Source organism: Drosophila albomicans, chromosome 3, assembly GCF_009650485.2.
Source record: "Drosophila albomicans strain 15112-1751.03 chromosome 3, ASM965048v2, whole genome shotgun sequence".
Classification (NCBI taxonomy): Eukaryota; Metazoa; Arthropoda; class Insecta; order Diptera; family Drosophilidae; genus Drosophila; species Drosophila albomicans.
This window is the reverse complement of record NC_047629.2, coordinates 23,621,720-23,636,905: the sequence shown is the minus strand read 5'-3', so window position 1 is coordinate 23,636,905 and position 15,186 is coordinate 23,621,720. Positions and strand designations below refer to the sequence as shown.

General features: G+C 38.7%; 4 protein-coding genes across 5 annotated transcripts; 1 reads left to right on the top strand and 3 right to left on the bottom strand.

The window, feature by feature from the left end:
- Nucleotides 1-14: 14 nt before the first annotated feature.
- On the bottom strand, nucleotides 15-4,902 carry LOC117572652 (calcium permeable stress-gated cation channel 1). Its single transcript, XM_034255632.2, has 3 exons — nucleotides 4,635-4,902; nucleotides 2,232-3,038; nucleotides 15-1,994 (listed from the first exon to the last, which is right to left on the bottom strand). Exons 2-3 carry the CDS (start codon nucleotides 2,984-2,986, stop codon nucleotides 446-448), a joined length of 2,304 nt encoding a protein of 767 aa, XP_034111523.1. The 5' UTR covers nucleotides 2,987-3,038; nucleotides 4,635-4,902; the 3' UTR covers nucleotides 15-445.
- Nucleotides 4,903-5,304: 402 nt separating this feature from the next.
- LOC117572661 (uncharacterized) lies at nucleotides 5,305-6,695 on the top strand. Its single transcript, XM_034255658.2, has one exon. The coding sequence runs from the start codon at nucleotides 5,491-5,493 to the stop codon at nucleotides 6,604-6,606; it is 1,116 nt and encodes a 371-aa protein (XP_034111549.1). The 5' UTR covers nucleotides 5,305-5,490; the 3' UTR covers nucleotides 6,607-6,695.
- A 115-nt stretch (nucleotides 6,696-6,810) lies between these two features.
- On the bottom strand, nucleotides 6,811-13,074 carry LOC117572660 (TWiK family of potassium channels protein 7). Of its 2 annotated transcripts, none has more exons than XM_052004892.1 (8): nucleotides 12,946-13,074; nucleotides 8,550-8,979; nucleotides 8,258-8,487; nucleotides 7,787-7,911; nucleotides 7,494-7,735; nucleotides 7,300-7,426; nucleotides 7,131-7,232; nucleotides 6,811-7,052 (listed from the first exon to the last, which is right to left on the bottom strand). In XM_052004892.1, exons 2-8 carry the CDS (start codon nucleotides 8,852-8,854, stop codon nucleotides 6,981-6,983), a joined length of 1,203 nt encoding a protein of 400 aa, XP_051860852.1. In that variant the 5' UTR covers nucleotides 8,855-8,979; nucleotides 12,946-13,074; the 3' UTR covers nucleotides 6,811-6,980. The 2 variants fall into 2 exon arrangements, with proteins under 2 accessions (XP_051860852.1, XP_034111546.1); XM_034255655.2 differs by lacking the exon at nucleotides 12,946-13,074 and adding an exon at nucleotides 12,586-12,734.
- A 334-nt stretch (nucleotides 13,075-13,408) lies between these two features.
- Nucleotides 13,409-15,164, bottom strand: LOC117572658 (solute carrier family 2, facilitated glucose transporter member 3). The gene is made up of 6 exons (XM_034255653.2): nucleotides 15,021-15,164; nucleotides 14,864-14,968; nucleotides 14,162-14,806; nucleotides 13,891-14,103; nucleotides 13,734-13,836; nucleotides 13,409-13,684 (listed from the first exon to the last, which is right to left on the bottom strand). The coding sequence occupies exons 1-6, from the start codon at nucleotides 15,141-15,143 to the stop codon at nucleotides 13,431-13,433; spliced, it is 1,443 nt and encodes a 480-aa protein (XP_034111544.1). The 5' UTR covers nucleotides 15,144-15,164; the 3' UTR covers nucleotides 13,409-13,430.
- Between the last annotated feature and the right edge of the window lie 22 nt (nucleotides 15,165-15,186).

The following is a 15,186-nucleotide window of genomic DNA, read 5'->3' as shown; positions in this document are numbered from 1 at the left end:
ACGCACACACTGTGTTTGTTTTTTAACTAATACTCATTAAATTTAGTTGCAAGCTGGAGTGTGACGACAGTTAGTTATACGCTTATATAAAGAATATGTGGTAAAAGAATTAATATTTACAATTAATATTACACATAAGTTTCATTAATAGGAGGTAAATCAGGGACAAATACATATCGATATAGTATATACAAAAAGGTATTACAAATTAAAAAGGCGCAGCGCGTGTCTCACATTTAAACTGAACTCAGACGCAAAAATCGAGACTAATATTGGTATCACAATTTTCCCATTTGCAAACAAAGCACATATTGCAAACATTTTAACACTTGGAAAGTTCTCAGCGGCTTCTACACAAAAAAGTCTTATACAAAAATAGTATATAAATGTTAATTGTTCAACTCTTTGATTGCTTATAGAGAGTTCAATTTAGCCGAATGGCGCCTTACGCCTCCACACTGTTGACGCTGTATTGGGAGCTGTCGTAATCGGATACATTATCCGCACCATAATTACCGAATCCGGCCACCGAGGGTCGAGTGTTGTTGGTTTCCGTACGCACTTTGAGTACGTCCGGAATGTAGGCAGGTGCTGGGCCAGCGATTTCCACAATACTTGGTCGTCGAGTCGCCGCACAGCGTTTGATAGGCGACATGAAGATGAACAACGTCACCGTAATGGCCAAAGTGATGATTAGTAATAAGAATCGTGCCATGCCATCGCCATCGCCACGAAAATAACATATCATCGCCATAATCAGTACTAATATGAGCACCGAAAACTTGGTCATTGTGACAGCAGTCGAGTGAATTTTGCCTCCCTTGCGTGATATCATATTCGAAGGTCCATAGGCAAAGTACAAATTATGGCGATCCACCATGTGCTTCAGGCAAATGTAAATCATGGCAAACGGCATGATCAGCGGACAAAATACACTGTACACAATCGATATGGTAAACACAAGTGTTGTCCAGGCATAGTGTATGCCAAAGGGAAACTCGATCAAGATAGACTTTCGAATGTACGGTGTTTCAGCCTTTGAATTGGCTTTCAGCAATGCCCAAATGTAGACAATCAGCTCGGGGAAACGCAGCAGCTCCAATGAGGTACCAATAAATGCAGCTGTTATGATGTAATTAACATAGAAAGAGCCGCGATCCGGCAGGAAAATGCATTGCCAGCGTCCAGTTTCGTTTGTCAATCCCCACTCGAGCAGCGCCTGTGCCGAGGTCAATCCAAGTGATGGCAAAATTAAAATCATCAGTAGCAAGTAGCTAAAGCATTTTGTCATGATGGAATAGTTTTGCTTGGAGCGCGTGTAGTGCCCCATCCATTTGTCCGATATGGAGACTATAACGGGCATCAAAGCGGACAATGTCCACAGCATCAATGTGGGCAAGAATTCTGATACCAATGGCGAGATTTTCGTTTCCGTGTCCTTCAGCCAAGGGCGACTGTTTAGCAAATTGACAACCATCGCCGGTGTGGTCAAGAAAAAGAGCACAATGAAGAGCACCACATTGACGCACACGAATTTCAGATACCAATGACTCTTATTTACATTCAAGTTTTCCCAGAAGATGTCATCTGGTGATGGGGCAAACATAATGTTCCATTGCCTGTACGTGCCGGGTGTAAAGTGGGTGACAATATTTTGGGCTTCCTGGACGGTGGAGACGGTAAGGAAGGCAATGTCCAGTGGTTCGTTCATGGTCGAGGCACGCAAACGTGCCACATCCCCAGATAATTTACGCTCCTCACGCTGGTAATATTCATAGGCATTCTCTTTCTTGCACGAACACATCTCTGGCTTGGCCATCAGTGAGTCCCGATCCCGATGTTGTTCACAATAGATTCTCGCCTCGTGAGCGCGCTCATACTCCGCGTTGCGCACAAACAGACGCGAAATATTGTAGGCTATGCTGACTGTTTCGATGGTCACATCCGGAAACAATTCCTGCATATAATTCCGTATCACGGTCTTGTTGCGATCACTGCAAGCAAAATAAGCATTAGTATTTGTATTTTTTCTATAGACCTATTCCACTGTTACACTTTGTCTATAAGCAAGTGCTGATTATGTATAGATGAAAAAGCTCTAACAGCAATCTATAGCTAATGATAACGCCGTTTTAATTGCCAATAAAATTGTATAAATAATATTTCTATATGGGAAAATATGTATGAACTAGTGGAATCCGGTCATTGCGAATAATTAAAGTGCGACTAACCTGTTGGAGATATTGGATATCATAATAGTGCGCGTGGCGGCCTTCTTGAACGCATTACGTCCCGAGGAACGCCGCATTATGAGCACCACTAACGGTATATACAATATGGTGATGATCGTGTGTACCCAAAGCCACGGCGACTGCGGTTCCAGGTTGGCCATTGTGGTACGTCCAAAGGCGTTAACATCGTAAAAGTCATTCGAGGGTCCATTAAGAAAATTAATGGGCAAAATGATGGCCAATGAGATGATGGTGACTATTGCCATCACAGCCATCAAATGCTGTTGGAAAGACAAATAGTGCACCGCATCGGGACCAGAATGCAGAAGAATTGTTTCTTTGCGCAGCTTAAACGTGACGCGTATCCAACTAAACAGACCCGGATCGGTGTCAATGGGTGACAACGGGGTTGATTCCGCTCCAGGCGAGTGATGCGAGTCTACACTGGGTCGTGGTGTGGGATTTTGTGAAGATGTGCCCGGTTGTGGTTCCACAACGCTCGCTGCACGCGAATAAAATATTTCCGTCCAACGCTTCTTGTTGCCATTGCTGTTGACCAAGGCCAAGCGATAATCGCTCGCTCGATGCCGCAGAGTGGTAAACAAAAGCAACAGCAGTACCCAGAAAATTGTGTTAAGTATCAAGGTCTCGGGTATACCATTGTAGGCGCTCGTGAAGATTGTCGTTCGATTGCCCGTAACCAAGCAATAGGAATTGTTCTGGATTCCAGTATCGAATACCGTAATATCCATCATTTTGGAAGCTTTTCACCTGCTCACAATGACAGCGACAGCTGGACGTGAATCACTGTAATGCAAAAAAAAAAAGAAAAAAGAGAAAAAGGCATAAAACTTTATGACAAACAGTAACTTTGCTCGCTTCGAACTAAAGCCGAAACGTGTGATACTCGTCTATGTACACAACACAAACTGATAAAAATATAATACAGGAAAAAACCTGTAGGTTGGAAACTCTGTGTGGAATGAAATTCACAGTTCTGCATTAGTTCATAGAGTATGTATTGATTATATGCGACAAATCGAATGGAAATATGTTAGGAAATATATTCCGAATTAACTAATTCCAAACGAATTAACTAATTAAAATAAATTTCCTTATGCTGCGAGCTCCGTTGTGCACTGTTCAAGCCCTATTGAGATTCAACCTATCGCCGACTATTTTTTAAATTAAACTAATTTGTTATCGATTAGAAACTGTCAATAAGTCTTGAACCATTTAATCGATTAAAAAGAATTTAATTATTCCGAATTTAGAAAACAACACTATTCCTATTGAATTTAAAATTAATAATTATATAAATTCACAAGTTTTGTAGATTGAATTTAACCGATATTCACTGTATAGTATGTGTTCAAACTCTTTAATCAGCGAGTAGTATTCGTCTGCAATTAGTGACATACTGAATGACTTTCTCGCGGGTGCTGATAAGTTTTCTGTGCGGTTTCTTTGATTAGAATGAATACTTGCAGCAGCTCAAATCAATTTCATTTAAACCGCAATTTCTCTACGACTAGACACAGATTTATCTTAATAGGTCAAAAAAGCACAGCCAAGCAAAGTCTATTGTGGTGTGAAAAATAATCAGAGTACAAAAACGCCCGCAAATGTCACAACTAACACACAGAAAGACATCCACATATGTATATAAGCTACACTGATTTGCCTAAGCAGTGAGAGAGGAAAGTAGTCGCAATCACTTACACATATTTACATATGCACACTCTTCACTACCCTGTATTCTACGCCATTTGCTCAAGATTAGTAGAACAGCACTTATACCATTGTAGAGCATCACTTTAGAGCTGCGATCTAATTACAGTAATGATTTAATGCTGCCCATATTCGACACGCAATATGCATGCCCGTATTATATGACTGCAATTTTAACTTTCTTTTGTAGTTGGCAAAAAAAAACCCTCTTGATAGTCGCAAATAGCACGCTCACAAGACTTTGTTAATACCACTTGACAAACATTATCAAAGGGGCCACGGGTAAAATAAGATAATTGGTTTTTTCTTCTTCTTCTGTTGAAACGTTCAATGAATTTTGACTATGGTGTTGTAAGGGGGGACTGGGGTGGGTTTAGTAGACAAAGTAACGCGTCACTGCCACCTTTCCATTCCCATTCGTATTTTTGTTTCACGCCAATGAATCACCACGCACATAATGCAATTTTCCACTCACAAACAAATAATTGTAAAAATAGTACACACACTTAGCTACTTTTACATTTGCAGATTTCGCAATGTCATACTGTTTAAATAATCTCTTTGGTAGTCAAGTAGATAGTTTAATTGAACATTTGTTTATACTTTTCAAATGTTTCTCGACATTGAACTTCTTTAAAAATATCTGCCACGTATACATTACGATTAGCGTACCTTGCAAGCTATATTTTGATTTTATTGTGTAGATTGCTATTGTTATTTATTGCACATTTAAATTCATCTGTTTTCTTTTTACACTCTTTGTCCGAACAATAAACATCGATGGCACAATCGATGCATCGATGTTTCTAAAATTGCTTAAAACATCGATTTATTACGGCAAACATCGATGTTTCTTGCAGCCAATTATTATAGACATTCAATTATAATTGAATAATTATTATTTTTAGACAAATTCAGACTTTATGTTTCTTGAAAAAAGAGCTTTCTTAAAGCTGTTTTACTTAACACCTGTGTCAAGGTGTGCCCGCAAACAATAGTACTAAAATACTTAAATCCCAAGAGAATTCGAATGATAAAAACTGTAGCACAGTAGCCCCAAAAATGGGGAGCAATGAGATTTTCGACGTAATCTTTCCTAACAAAAGTAAAAAGTTGCTTTAAAAAATTACTATTTGTTCACGTAAGTCGTTGTGATATTTTTCCTTTCCGTTAATCAGAAATCCGTTAAAAATGGCGTGCTCGAAAAATACCAGTCTCACAGCTGTGACGTAGTTATTGCTTCAACAAAACTCACGGCACAAAATGCACAAGAATATCGATATGTTCTCGATTATCGAATATAAATATTTATCGTAGATGTCGCATCTTTCGCAAGAGGCAAAACAAGCGCCGTGCAAATTGTGTTTTCAAACTTTGAAAAAGCTACCAGATATTTGTTTAGTTTTTCTCTTGAACTCAATCCAAGTAGTTTTTTTATACACATTTATACAACTGCAGGAAACTAGTTTTACCTTCTTTCACCGCCACAAAAGCGCAAAATTAATATCGAAAGAAAACAAACGCAACTATGCCAAGCCAAGCTGTTAATGCCAATCTTAGTTTTAATATTAAATTGCTGTCAGGCAAGAACGTGGTACTCGTTGAATGTCCCGGCTTCGAGAGTGAACTCTTTTTGCCGCAGATCATCAAAGGCCGCATCAATTTCCAAAATATCATACCAACACATCGATGCTGCAATGCAGCCGCTGCCAATGTGCAAACTGATCAACTAATATTACCCGGCTTTAAGTTGGGGGGTCTTAAAATCGTTGCTGCTTCTCAACCAGCTAAAACGCCACAGAAGCACAGCTATGCCGAGATGCAAGTGAGCAATCTATCCGGACCATTGGCCCGAAGCACACCCTCGAATGGACGCCCTGGCAAGGAAAACATACTGATAACAAAGACACCGGAGCGAGCACGTTTCAAGCCCAGCAAAGAAGTTGTTCCCCAGGAATTGCCTGGAGAGGCGCTCGAGAAATCTCTCCCACAACTCATCGATATACCGACGTTGAACGTTAGCGATACTATGATGCACAGCAGCCCATTACGTTTCTCTCCTAACTCAACCTTGACGCTGTCTGGCAAATCAATGGATTCCTGTCTCTCCAAAGCGCCACCAATGAAAACCTACTCTCGCCCAAAGCCGAATGCTTCAGCGCAGACAAAGCCACCAATTTCTTGGTCTCCGTTGCAAAAGAAGAAAAAGACGTCGAAGGTATCCTCAACAAAGCCGCTGAGTCCCGCCATGAAACTTGAGGTGCGTCATCGCAAGTTGATTGTGGACAACAAAAAGTCCATCTCATCAAATGTGTCACAAAAACCTGTAGCCAAGCCAATTACGAAGACGGCGATCCGACGCTTGCAGGTGACAGGCAAAACGCGGGTCCAATTCGAGGCGCTAAAGGAGACGGCTTATGATCGACTGACGTTACCAGGACGGGGTCACGTTTCGGATGCGCTATCTAAGCAATTTAAGGACGCTTGTTTGGACAAGTACATGGAAACGTTGCCGACCTATGCGGCGTTAGCGAAGACAGCTCCTTTGCAGATGGATCGCCAAGTGAAGACATTAATGGCCAAGGAGAAGCGCTTGGAGAAGCAACTGACGAAATCTCAGCTAGTTAGAATAATGAAATCTTAAATTACAAACTGATAAAACAAACATTGTAAGCGAATTCTTGAGATATGAAATAGTATCTATTGTCAAATACAGACAGTTTTGATGGACAATCGTGTTTCTTCATTATATTTGCAATATTGTGGACAATTATTCAAATACGATTTTAGAGGAATGGCCAACAGGCAGCGTAAATAAAAGGATTATAAATTAGAGACTGGGCTACTTATTATTAAACTATTAACACTAATTTACGAAATAAATGTAGCATATTGAAATTAAAAAAAAAAGGAACACATTCTTGCTAAAGTTTATGTACAATAAAACTAGCTTAAAAGATCATCCTAATAACTAATATTGTAGGTTGCTAATAATAGATTGTACGGCTGTGAGCTCAACTAGGAGCTGCGGCAGCGGAAACAGGCCTTAAATCCACGTTTGATGGCGCGCATATTATGAATAACTTGTTCCTGAAAGGTAAATAAATAAAATGAGATTGATTTGCATTGACAATGTATTCTGTGTTTTTGAGAATGCGGACAACTGACCTGCATTAAATTGAAACACATGGCAATCAAGGCCATGCCCAGCAACAGATAGACGGCACATAAAATGAAGCTCACCTCGACCTTGTCTTTATCGGCGGTTATCTGCATTGCGGGAAACCAATTATTTAATTTATTGTTTTCCTATGCAATGAATGCAGTGTAATCTTACCACACGATCACCTGGCACCAAATCGCCAAACCCAATGCTGCTCAAAGAGATAAAACAGAAGTAGCTGCCATCCAGATAGTTCCAATCCTCCCAGCGTCCAAAGAGAATGGCACCCGAAAGTATATAGCTATATATAGAAAACAAATTGATAAGACTGATCTATATACATATATGCTTAATGTATAAGAACCCACCTGACCATCACAAAGACACAAACGGTTAGGGGCACTGTGATCTCGTCGGTGCTGCCTCGAATTTCACGTTCTATATCTGAATCTGAATCTGTGTAAGGCACATCTAGCACACTGGACGTTTGCACCGAGCTCTTGGTGTAGTCACTACTGCTGCTGCTGCTACTGTTGCTTGTGCTATTGCTGTTGCTGGAGTAACTGGAGCTGCTGCCACCTCGCGCACTTTCCATTTGATGCAGCTGCAACTAATAAATGGCTTAATACGAATATTCTCTTGGAGTAAGTCGGTTACTTACTGCTCTGGCTAGTTGACGTAGTTTGCGTCGCTCGCGTATTATGCGTCTTTTGGCAACGCCTGGACAGATGCGACAGAGACACACCTTTGAGTAGATCCACTTGAAGGATTTGGCAAGCACATCGCCTATCAAAAAAATTTAAATTAATATATTAATAATAAATAATTAAACAAACAGTTGAATCCTAAGCTCAGCTTAATTAAAGCCTAATGATATCAAAGGTTGCGGTTATAAATATAATTTTAATATGGATCATTGCTGGTTCTTTCTTTTAGAATTATATTTGAACTTTCACTCATCATTAAATGTATCACTTTTTATGCTTAAGTAGAAAACATATAATTGACTGCTTAAGTGGAAAACATATAATTGACTCTAGTCTTGCATTATAAATCCACCTTTACTTTAGAATATACATTATAATTCTAAAGAAATGCTTTTAAAATAAATCGAAATAAACTTCTTCCTCACCTATATTCGACAGGTAGAGCAGAAAGAGTGGCATGCCAATGATGGCATACAGAATAGTCACCAACTTTCCCCAGTCAGAGCTGGGCGTAATGTTGCCATAGCCAATGGTAGTGATGACCGTTAGCGAGTAGAGAAATGCACCCGAGAAGCTCCACTGATGATCGACATCGGGACCCAGCAGTTGTTTCTTTACCACAGCGCGTTGATAATCTAAGAGCGCATCATTGACACTGCATTAAAAAGAGAATTTGAACTAAATTAATCAGTTTATTAATATATATTTTGATCATACCGTTTTCTGTAGACCTGGCGATCGAAGAAACTGATGTTTTCAGCTGTCAATTCCCATATGCGATTAAGGCAATCTCCGCTGAAGTTGCGCTCGATAAAACGATGCGGTTTTATTATTTTCATTTTCTCGTTTTCGAATATCTCAATGGCTTGGAAGACAAAGGCGCCGCCAATGGTATAGAATGTCACCAGGAGTATGATGCCCACATTGCTGAACATAAACGCGGTAAAGTGACGACAGTGATCCTTGAAGCGCTCAAATGCCGGCTTCTCTCTGCGTCGAAAGGAGCTGCGCCGCGACGACATGGCGCCGTGACCACATCCAAACTGGCCAATTTAGCAGCACGATGCGACGTCGTCTCCAATGGCCTCTGTCTGCACATGCTTCAATCGGATTGGTCTGCCCATTGAGACGATTTACTTGTTGAAAGCTGCAACACACAAAATACAAATAAATACAATGTATAAATAATAGTATGCAATATATAAACATTTAATTATTTTAAGGACTTCCTATGAACGCAACGATTAAACAAACTGACATATAAACAAACGTTTTTTTTTTTTTAAGATATATAAATCTTAGCATGGTGTCTACTATTTATATATGTTTACAACAAATTTAAAGAATGTTTACGCTCTAGTTCAACGTTTACTGAATACTCTTTTAGTCTGTTTCCTTACAAAATTGCGAAACAAATAAACAAATTCTTAATTTATTTAGTAATTTTCTTTTTTATTATTAAATTTAGGGAAGTACAACTTTTTCGCCAGTTTTAGTTACTTGATCGTTTAGAGTTTTTAAGATATACATGCATAGCATTGAATAAATTAAAACTATCCGTTATAATATTTGTGTATATAGCTCCTTTTGTATTAAACAAATATGTATTGCTTTCTAGGTTTTAACAATAATGAAATTCTCCAATTGTATTTGTAACATAAATAATTTAATTCTTCGTTTTAAAATGAATAAGTTTTATGATGTAGCAAAGTTTGAAAGATTTACAGTGATATGTATGTATATTTATTGGAACAAAAGATATATCCTAGGACCACTACACGTGCACACCATCGATAAACCGTATAGGATTTTGTTCCCCTTCGGGAAATAACTCATTTTAATGTCTAATATTTTTGTGAGTGCTCTCTTTGCTTTGACATTTTTATGGTATTTTTGAACAAATTAATTTTGAAATTCATTTCGCGATACGCCATTGTTGTTGTCGTTGTTTTATAAATGAACTAGGTGAATATGAATTATTTGAGTTTGGCAACTGGTCGTCTATGTGCGGCGTCTCGGCTGGGATTGGATGGGGATGTGGATGCGTATGGAGATGACCATGAGTGTGGGTGGCATTTCTGGGATTGCTCTAGTGATGCGCATGCTGAATTCTGATGACACTTGTCGCCTAGTTTCGAAAACTAGGCGTCAAATCAAATGGCTGAGAGATTTCCCATAGCCCATAACGGCTGCCAAATGTTTTTCATCTCATATTTCCGCGTCCCTCGTGTTTTCCTCCCACACCCCCAATGTGAAATATGTTGCAGCTTATTTTTATATACTTCTACAAACAGGCAACAGTCATTTGTCTAATTTGTGGTTTTTTATTTTTGTTACTGTGTTGGCAAGAAACTAAAGCATATTGTGGCAGTCGAGAGATCAGTCTATTCTTAATTCATAAGCCCACACTAAGATCGAGTAATTTATACGATTTGGATAAACCAAAGCATACATAACATACAATAAGTAAGTACTCTGTATTTACAGTGCGGTAAAGGCGGAGAGAGGACGCGAGGGAATCCCATAAATTAAGTTCAATTTGCAATTGATGTCTGCATTATTTACAAACGAAAACATATTATACCACATACACGTACATAGATAATTAAAAACCAAACAAATTCGCGCCAAAAGCAAATGAAAATCAAAGCTAACAAAATTGTGGTTATAGAAACGAACGGGCTGGCTCGACCAGCAGCTACCCTGGAATATGTTTTTAAACAAAAAAATTAAACGTTTTTCCCATTAAAGTTAAAATAATAATTATTTTAGTTTTTAGTATTATTTATTCAGAAAGTGGGAAAACTTGTTTGAAACATTTACAGGGTATTGAAATCAGATGAAAATTACGAGCACTAGCCAAAAACCGAACATCGAAAGACATTAACGAGATGATTGAAATGTGGGTGGCAAATACAAAAAAAAAATAAAATAATAAAAATGAGAGGAACTGATCAAGAAAAAATGTCTATGTCAACTTGATGTTTATGCGTTTAATGTAATTAAGCGATCATAAAAATTGAAAATACTTAAAACAGGAGGAGAAGGTACACAAAACGATCATGGAGAAACAGATTTATAGGCATATATGTAAGACAACTACGAAAGAAGATTTAATACCCTATTGGCAACATTTAATCGTCCGATAAAATTTTTTAATCAAGAGAACATATTTTACAGCTTCCTATTAAATTGAACAAATAAATTTAGTAAGTTGAATTTTTATTTGTGGATCTTATAACATTTTTTTGATACGTTTCACGGAATAAACTATCAATGTGGAGCTCAAATTGAACAAATTATAAGAAACGTTCACTCTTACAATTGAAAATTAAAAATTAAAATTATATCACAAACGGAGTTTAGACATAAAGACATAAATTAATATTTCAACCAGTGATTATTGAAGACACGAACCAGTTATAGAATTCAAACATATTTATACAATACTATTTCAAATTGTAATGCTGGCGACTGTGTGGATAAACCCATAAAACAAATGGTTTATTCTTGTTTCCCGTTGTTTATAGAAACAAGCAAAACATATTAATTGAAAAACAAAACAGAAATATGAAAATATTGTATGGGGGCCGCGTTTTTTAATTCTACCGATTAAGGCGTTCCATTAGCATTAAATAAAAGATCAAAAGCAGCTAAAAAAGGGAAATGGAAAAGGCGAAACTGCTGCATGATTTGTGCTAATACTCTAGCTAATACCATGAGAAATATCTTTTAAATGACTGTTTGTAAATTTCTTCTGGGAAGTGGAGGCTCTTTTAAGATTTTGTTGTTTTTTGCATAGCTTTTAGTTCAAATTGAAATTGCCTCATAAAGTTTGGCATTGTTTATAGCTGAACAGCGAAAGAACAAGAGAAGACTAAAGAACACCACCGAGATATCGAAGGTTAAAAGGGGATCAGGGAAAGATCGTGTTTATGCTGCCTACAAAAATAATACGACCGCAAACAATTCGCTTAATAATGCAAACAAAACACACACAAAACATTAAGAAACTCTTAAATCCCACCAAAAAAAAAAAAAGACAACAAAGAAGAACACACTTGCATAATTTAATGTTTTTTCCATATTTTTGTGCTGTTCATAATTACCCACGTCAAAAAGAAAACGAACAAAAAATAAATAGAATATTATAATAGACAGGCATAGAATGTTAAGTGCCAACGGGAACACGAGCAAAACATTTGAAAATTGAATACAACCGAAATGTTTGAATGCAAATGAAAAAGTCTGCGAAATGAAGATGCATGTGTATTTGTGCAAGCCAAATGACATGGATAATAATAAATTACAGCGGCATACATACATATTGCGTATTCTATGTTTACGTGTGTGTGTGTACTTTGGCTAGCAAATGTTGTTCATTTCACTTGACAGACTGACAAACCCAAATTGATGTGATGTGAGGCCGCAGACTGTTAGAAAAAAAAAAAAACTAATTTTCGTGCATTGACCGGCGTATTGAGTTGCCGTAGCTTCTGACGACCTGGTTTTGTATGTATATTTTGTTTTTTTTTTTTATTCTGGTATATAGTACACGTGTACTCATTGCACACGCATTTACACAAATGAAAATTTATCTCATTAATTGTTCATCTTTCGTATTTACACTAAAGCTTGAGCTCATTTATCATGAACAATCGATAACTATCAACGATCACCATGACGTGCTTTTTTGTTTGTTGTTGCTGTCCGTCGATGTGTACACAGTGTACATATGAACATGCATACATACATAGTAATGTTATTATTGCTGTTTTGTGTTATTTCTTTGCCAGATGTCCGTGAGAGACGCGCCGGCCGTGACGTCATAAATGCGCCGTCGTCGTCGTCGTCATTGCATTGTTGCGATTTACGGTTCGTTTCGTTTCGTTAGATATTTTGAATTATTTTTCGCAGCAGCTGACTTGCATGCACATCATCTATTTTAAAACTACAATGCGCTATATGTTATTTTATCAATGATTCAATATACAAATATTTATGTTGCTCTATTTCTTGCAATACATTTTCCTTTTTCTTTCATTCTTTTGTGTTTGTGTTTTATGCGTTTGGCACCTGCAGTGCTGTTGCTATATTTTATTTTTAAACGCACATTACTTAATTCCACACACTTCACTAGACGATGCCGACGATTTCAAATTCGACTCTGCGGCATTTACATATGTATTTGCGAAGCTGCGCGCGCTCTTCTGGAAAATGAGACGTTCCGTTTGCCTCAACGTTCTACTGCCCACTGGCCACATTATATTAATAGAAGGCTCATACAAATGCTAATCTTGACGCTTCACCTGTGACGTCGCAATTGGCTCAAAGCTCTCTCTGAAATAAAAGAGAGCGCCACATTGAGAGTGAGAGTGCAAGTCAGTGATGCCACAAATTTTGAAAATATTCAAAACTTTTTGAAAAGTGAAATAGAGTAAATATATGTATTTTTAAATCACATTATAAATTTATTTGACTTCTAAAAACGACAATTTTTTTAAAGCACTCTTATAAACTCATCTGATCGTTACGGCTGAAACGCAGTTACTGCTTACTTCCGTTTCCTTACTTTTCAGAAAAAGGCAAATATGAATTCTATTTGATTTTTGACTTGAAACCATTCTCCATTAGAGGAGCAACATCCTCGGGAGTGCGATTTCTCGTCTCTGGCAAGTATCTGTAAGTTAACAAAAAGCCATAAACACATATAACAGCGAAAACCAAGAAAGCAAACGATCCAATGCTGTCGCTTAGTATGGGAAAAATCATGCCAATCACAAAATTCATGATCCAATTGGAAAGGCTGCCCAAGGCCATGACAGCGGCACGGGGCGATATCACAAAAAGCTCTACATATAAAACTATAAGCGGATGTTGTCAATGTTATCGATAACAAACCTGAGCCTATGAAATAGGGCATCGGACCAAGCGCCATATTGAAAGACAGCATGTATAAAGCGAGCAAGATAATACAAAAATACGCCAGCCATTTAAAGACATCCTAAATATAAAAATAAATATTAATATATGCAAGTAATCTGCTAAGAGAGACAACCGCAAAGTGTAATCCAAAACTGAGTAGCAACATAAATAGAGAAGACAAAATGCATGAGAGCATCATCATAAGACGTCGATCGAATTTGGCCATAAGGACGACACCGCACAGAGCGGCCAAAAAGTTAAGCACACCCAGTGCAAAGTTGAGCCACAAAGCCACCGATGTGCTGAAGCCCGCATCCGTGAACGTGGCCACCGAGTAAAACCAGATCTAGGCAAATCGATAGTTACAGTTAAACATTAATAGTTAATCGATAAATTGAACGCACAGCATTGATGCCGCTTCCTTGTTGAACAAAATGAAAGGAGCAAACCAGAATGATAGCCATTTGCAATTTGCCATTGCAGACGACATCCTTGATGCTCATCGATGGCTCTGCTCCATGTGCCGCAGCTTCGATCTGGGCCAGCTCCTTTTCAGCACGCTGGTCTAGCCCACGCAAATGCTGGAGCACCATCTTCGCCTCTTCCTTTCTGCCCTTCGCCACGAGAAATCGCGGACTCTCGGGGTAAAAACACGAGCACAGCGAGCCGATCCAAACGAATATGATGAATGCAGATAGTGCCCAGTGCCAATGTTCCTTGGTGCCCCACACAAAGTCAAAGCTTAATAGTTGACCCACGACGACGCCACCAGTAATGCCGATACAGGTGAAGACGCCAACGCTGCCGCTTAGCTCGGGCGGCGCAAGCTCGACCAGATACATGGGCTGCGTGGAGTAGACAAGGGCGGATGCCACACCCCCAAGGAGACGACCCAACAGCAACATTTCCACCGATTTGACAATATAGCGACAAAGCAAAAACAACAAAAACGACATGGTGAATATAAAGTCAGTTATGCGGAGCGTGCCGCGTCGCCCGAATCTGGTGTTTAAACTGGCTGCGCACAACGAACCAATGATACCACCTATCTGTTATAAACTGAATATGAACAACTTCATTCTTTCAGGCTTGCCATCGTTAGTTACCTGAAAAACCGACACTATTATAGCCCAGAGCAAGGTGGTTTGTCCATCGCTGAGTTGTGTTGAGTAGTGCGTATTGAAGGATTCTGCAGCCCACGTTTTGATGAACTGCAGAATTGTCATTAAATGATTACATCTTCAGGTTTCAAATGCAGCTTACCTCAGCGGGCGCATTCATCACCCCAAAGCAGTAGCCAACGGGCAGAACGGAGCCAATGGTGACGGCAATGCATAAGAACAGCAGGATGGAGCACCAGCCTCCCCCATCTGTATCCTGGTTCATTTTGTGTACTGGCAACGCAAACGCTGCTATTTTTATTTAAAAT

Excerpts from the sequence above, each read along its gene's own strand:
- LOC117572658 (XM_034255653.2), bottom strand. The coding sequence starts at position 15,143 with ATGAACCAGGATACAGATGGGGGAGGCTGGTGCTCCATCCTGCTGTTC. Across the intron at positions 14,969-15,020 it reads TGATGAATGCGCCCGCTGAG|TTCATCAAAACGTGGGCTGC; the intron begins GTAAGCTGCATT and ends ACAATTCTGCAG. Across the intron at positions 14,807-14,863 it reads TAATAGTGTCGGTTTTTCAG|ATAGGTGGTATCATTGGTTC; the intron begins GTAACTAACGAT and ends AGTTTATAACAG.
- LOC117572652 (XM_034255632.2), bottom strand. The coding sequence starts at position 2,986 with ATGATGGATATTACGGTATTCGATACTGGAATCCAGAACAATTCCTAT. Across the intron at positions 1,995-2,231 it reads ATATCCAATATCTCCAACAG|TGATCGCAACAAGACCGTGA; the intron begins GTTAGTCGCACT and ends TTTTGCTTGCAG.
- LOC117572660 (XM_052004892.1), bottom strand. The coding sequence starts at position 8,854 with ATGTCGTCGCGGCGCAGCTCCTTTCGACGCAGAGAGAAGCCGGCATTT. Across the intron at positions 8,488-8,549 it reads CGCCAGGTCTACAGAAAACG|TGTCAATGATGCGCTCTTAG; the intron begins GTATGATCAAAA and ends TTTTTAATGCAG. Across the intron at positions 7,053-7,130 it reads TGTGTTTCAATTTAATGCAG|GAACAAGTTATTCATAATAT; the intron begins GTCAGTTGTCCG and ends TTTACCTTTCAG.
- LOC117572661 (XM_034255658.2), top strand. The coding sequence starts at position 5,491 with ATGCCAAGCCAAGCTGTTAATGCCAATCTTAGTTTTAATATTAAATTG.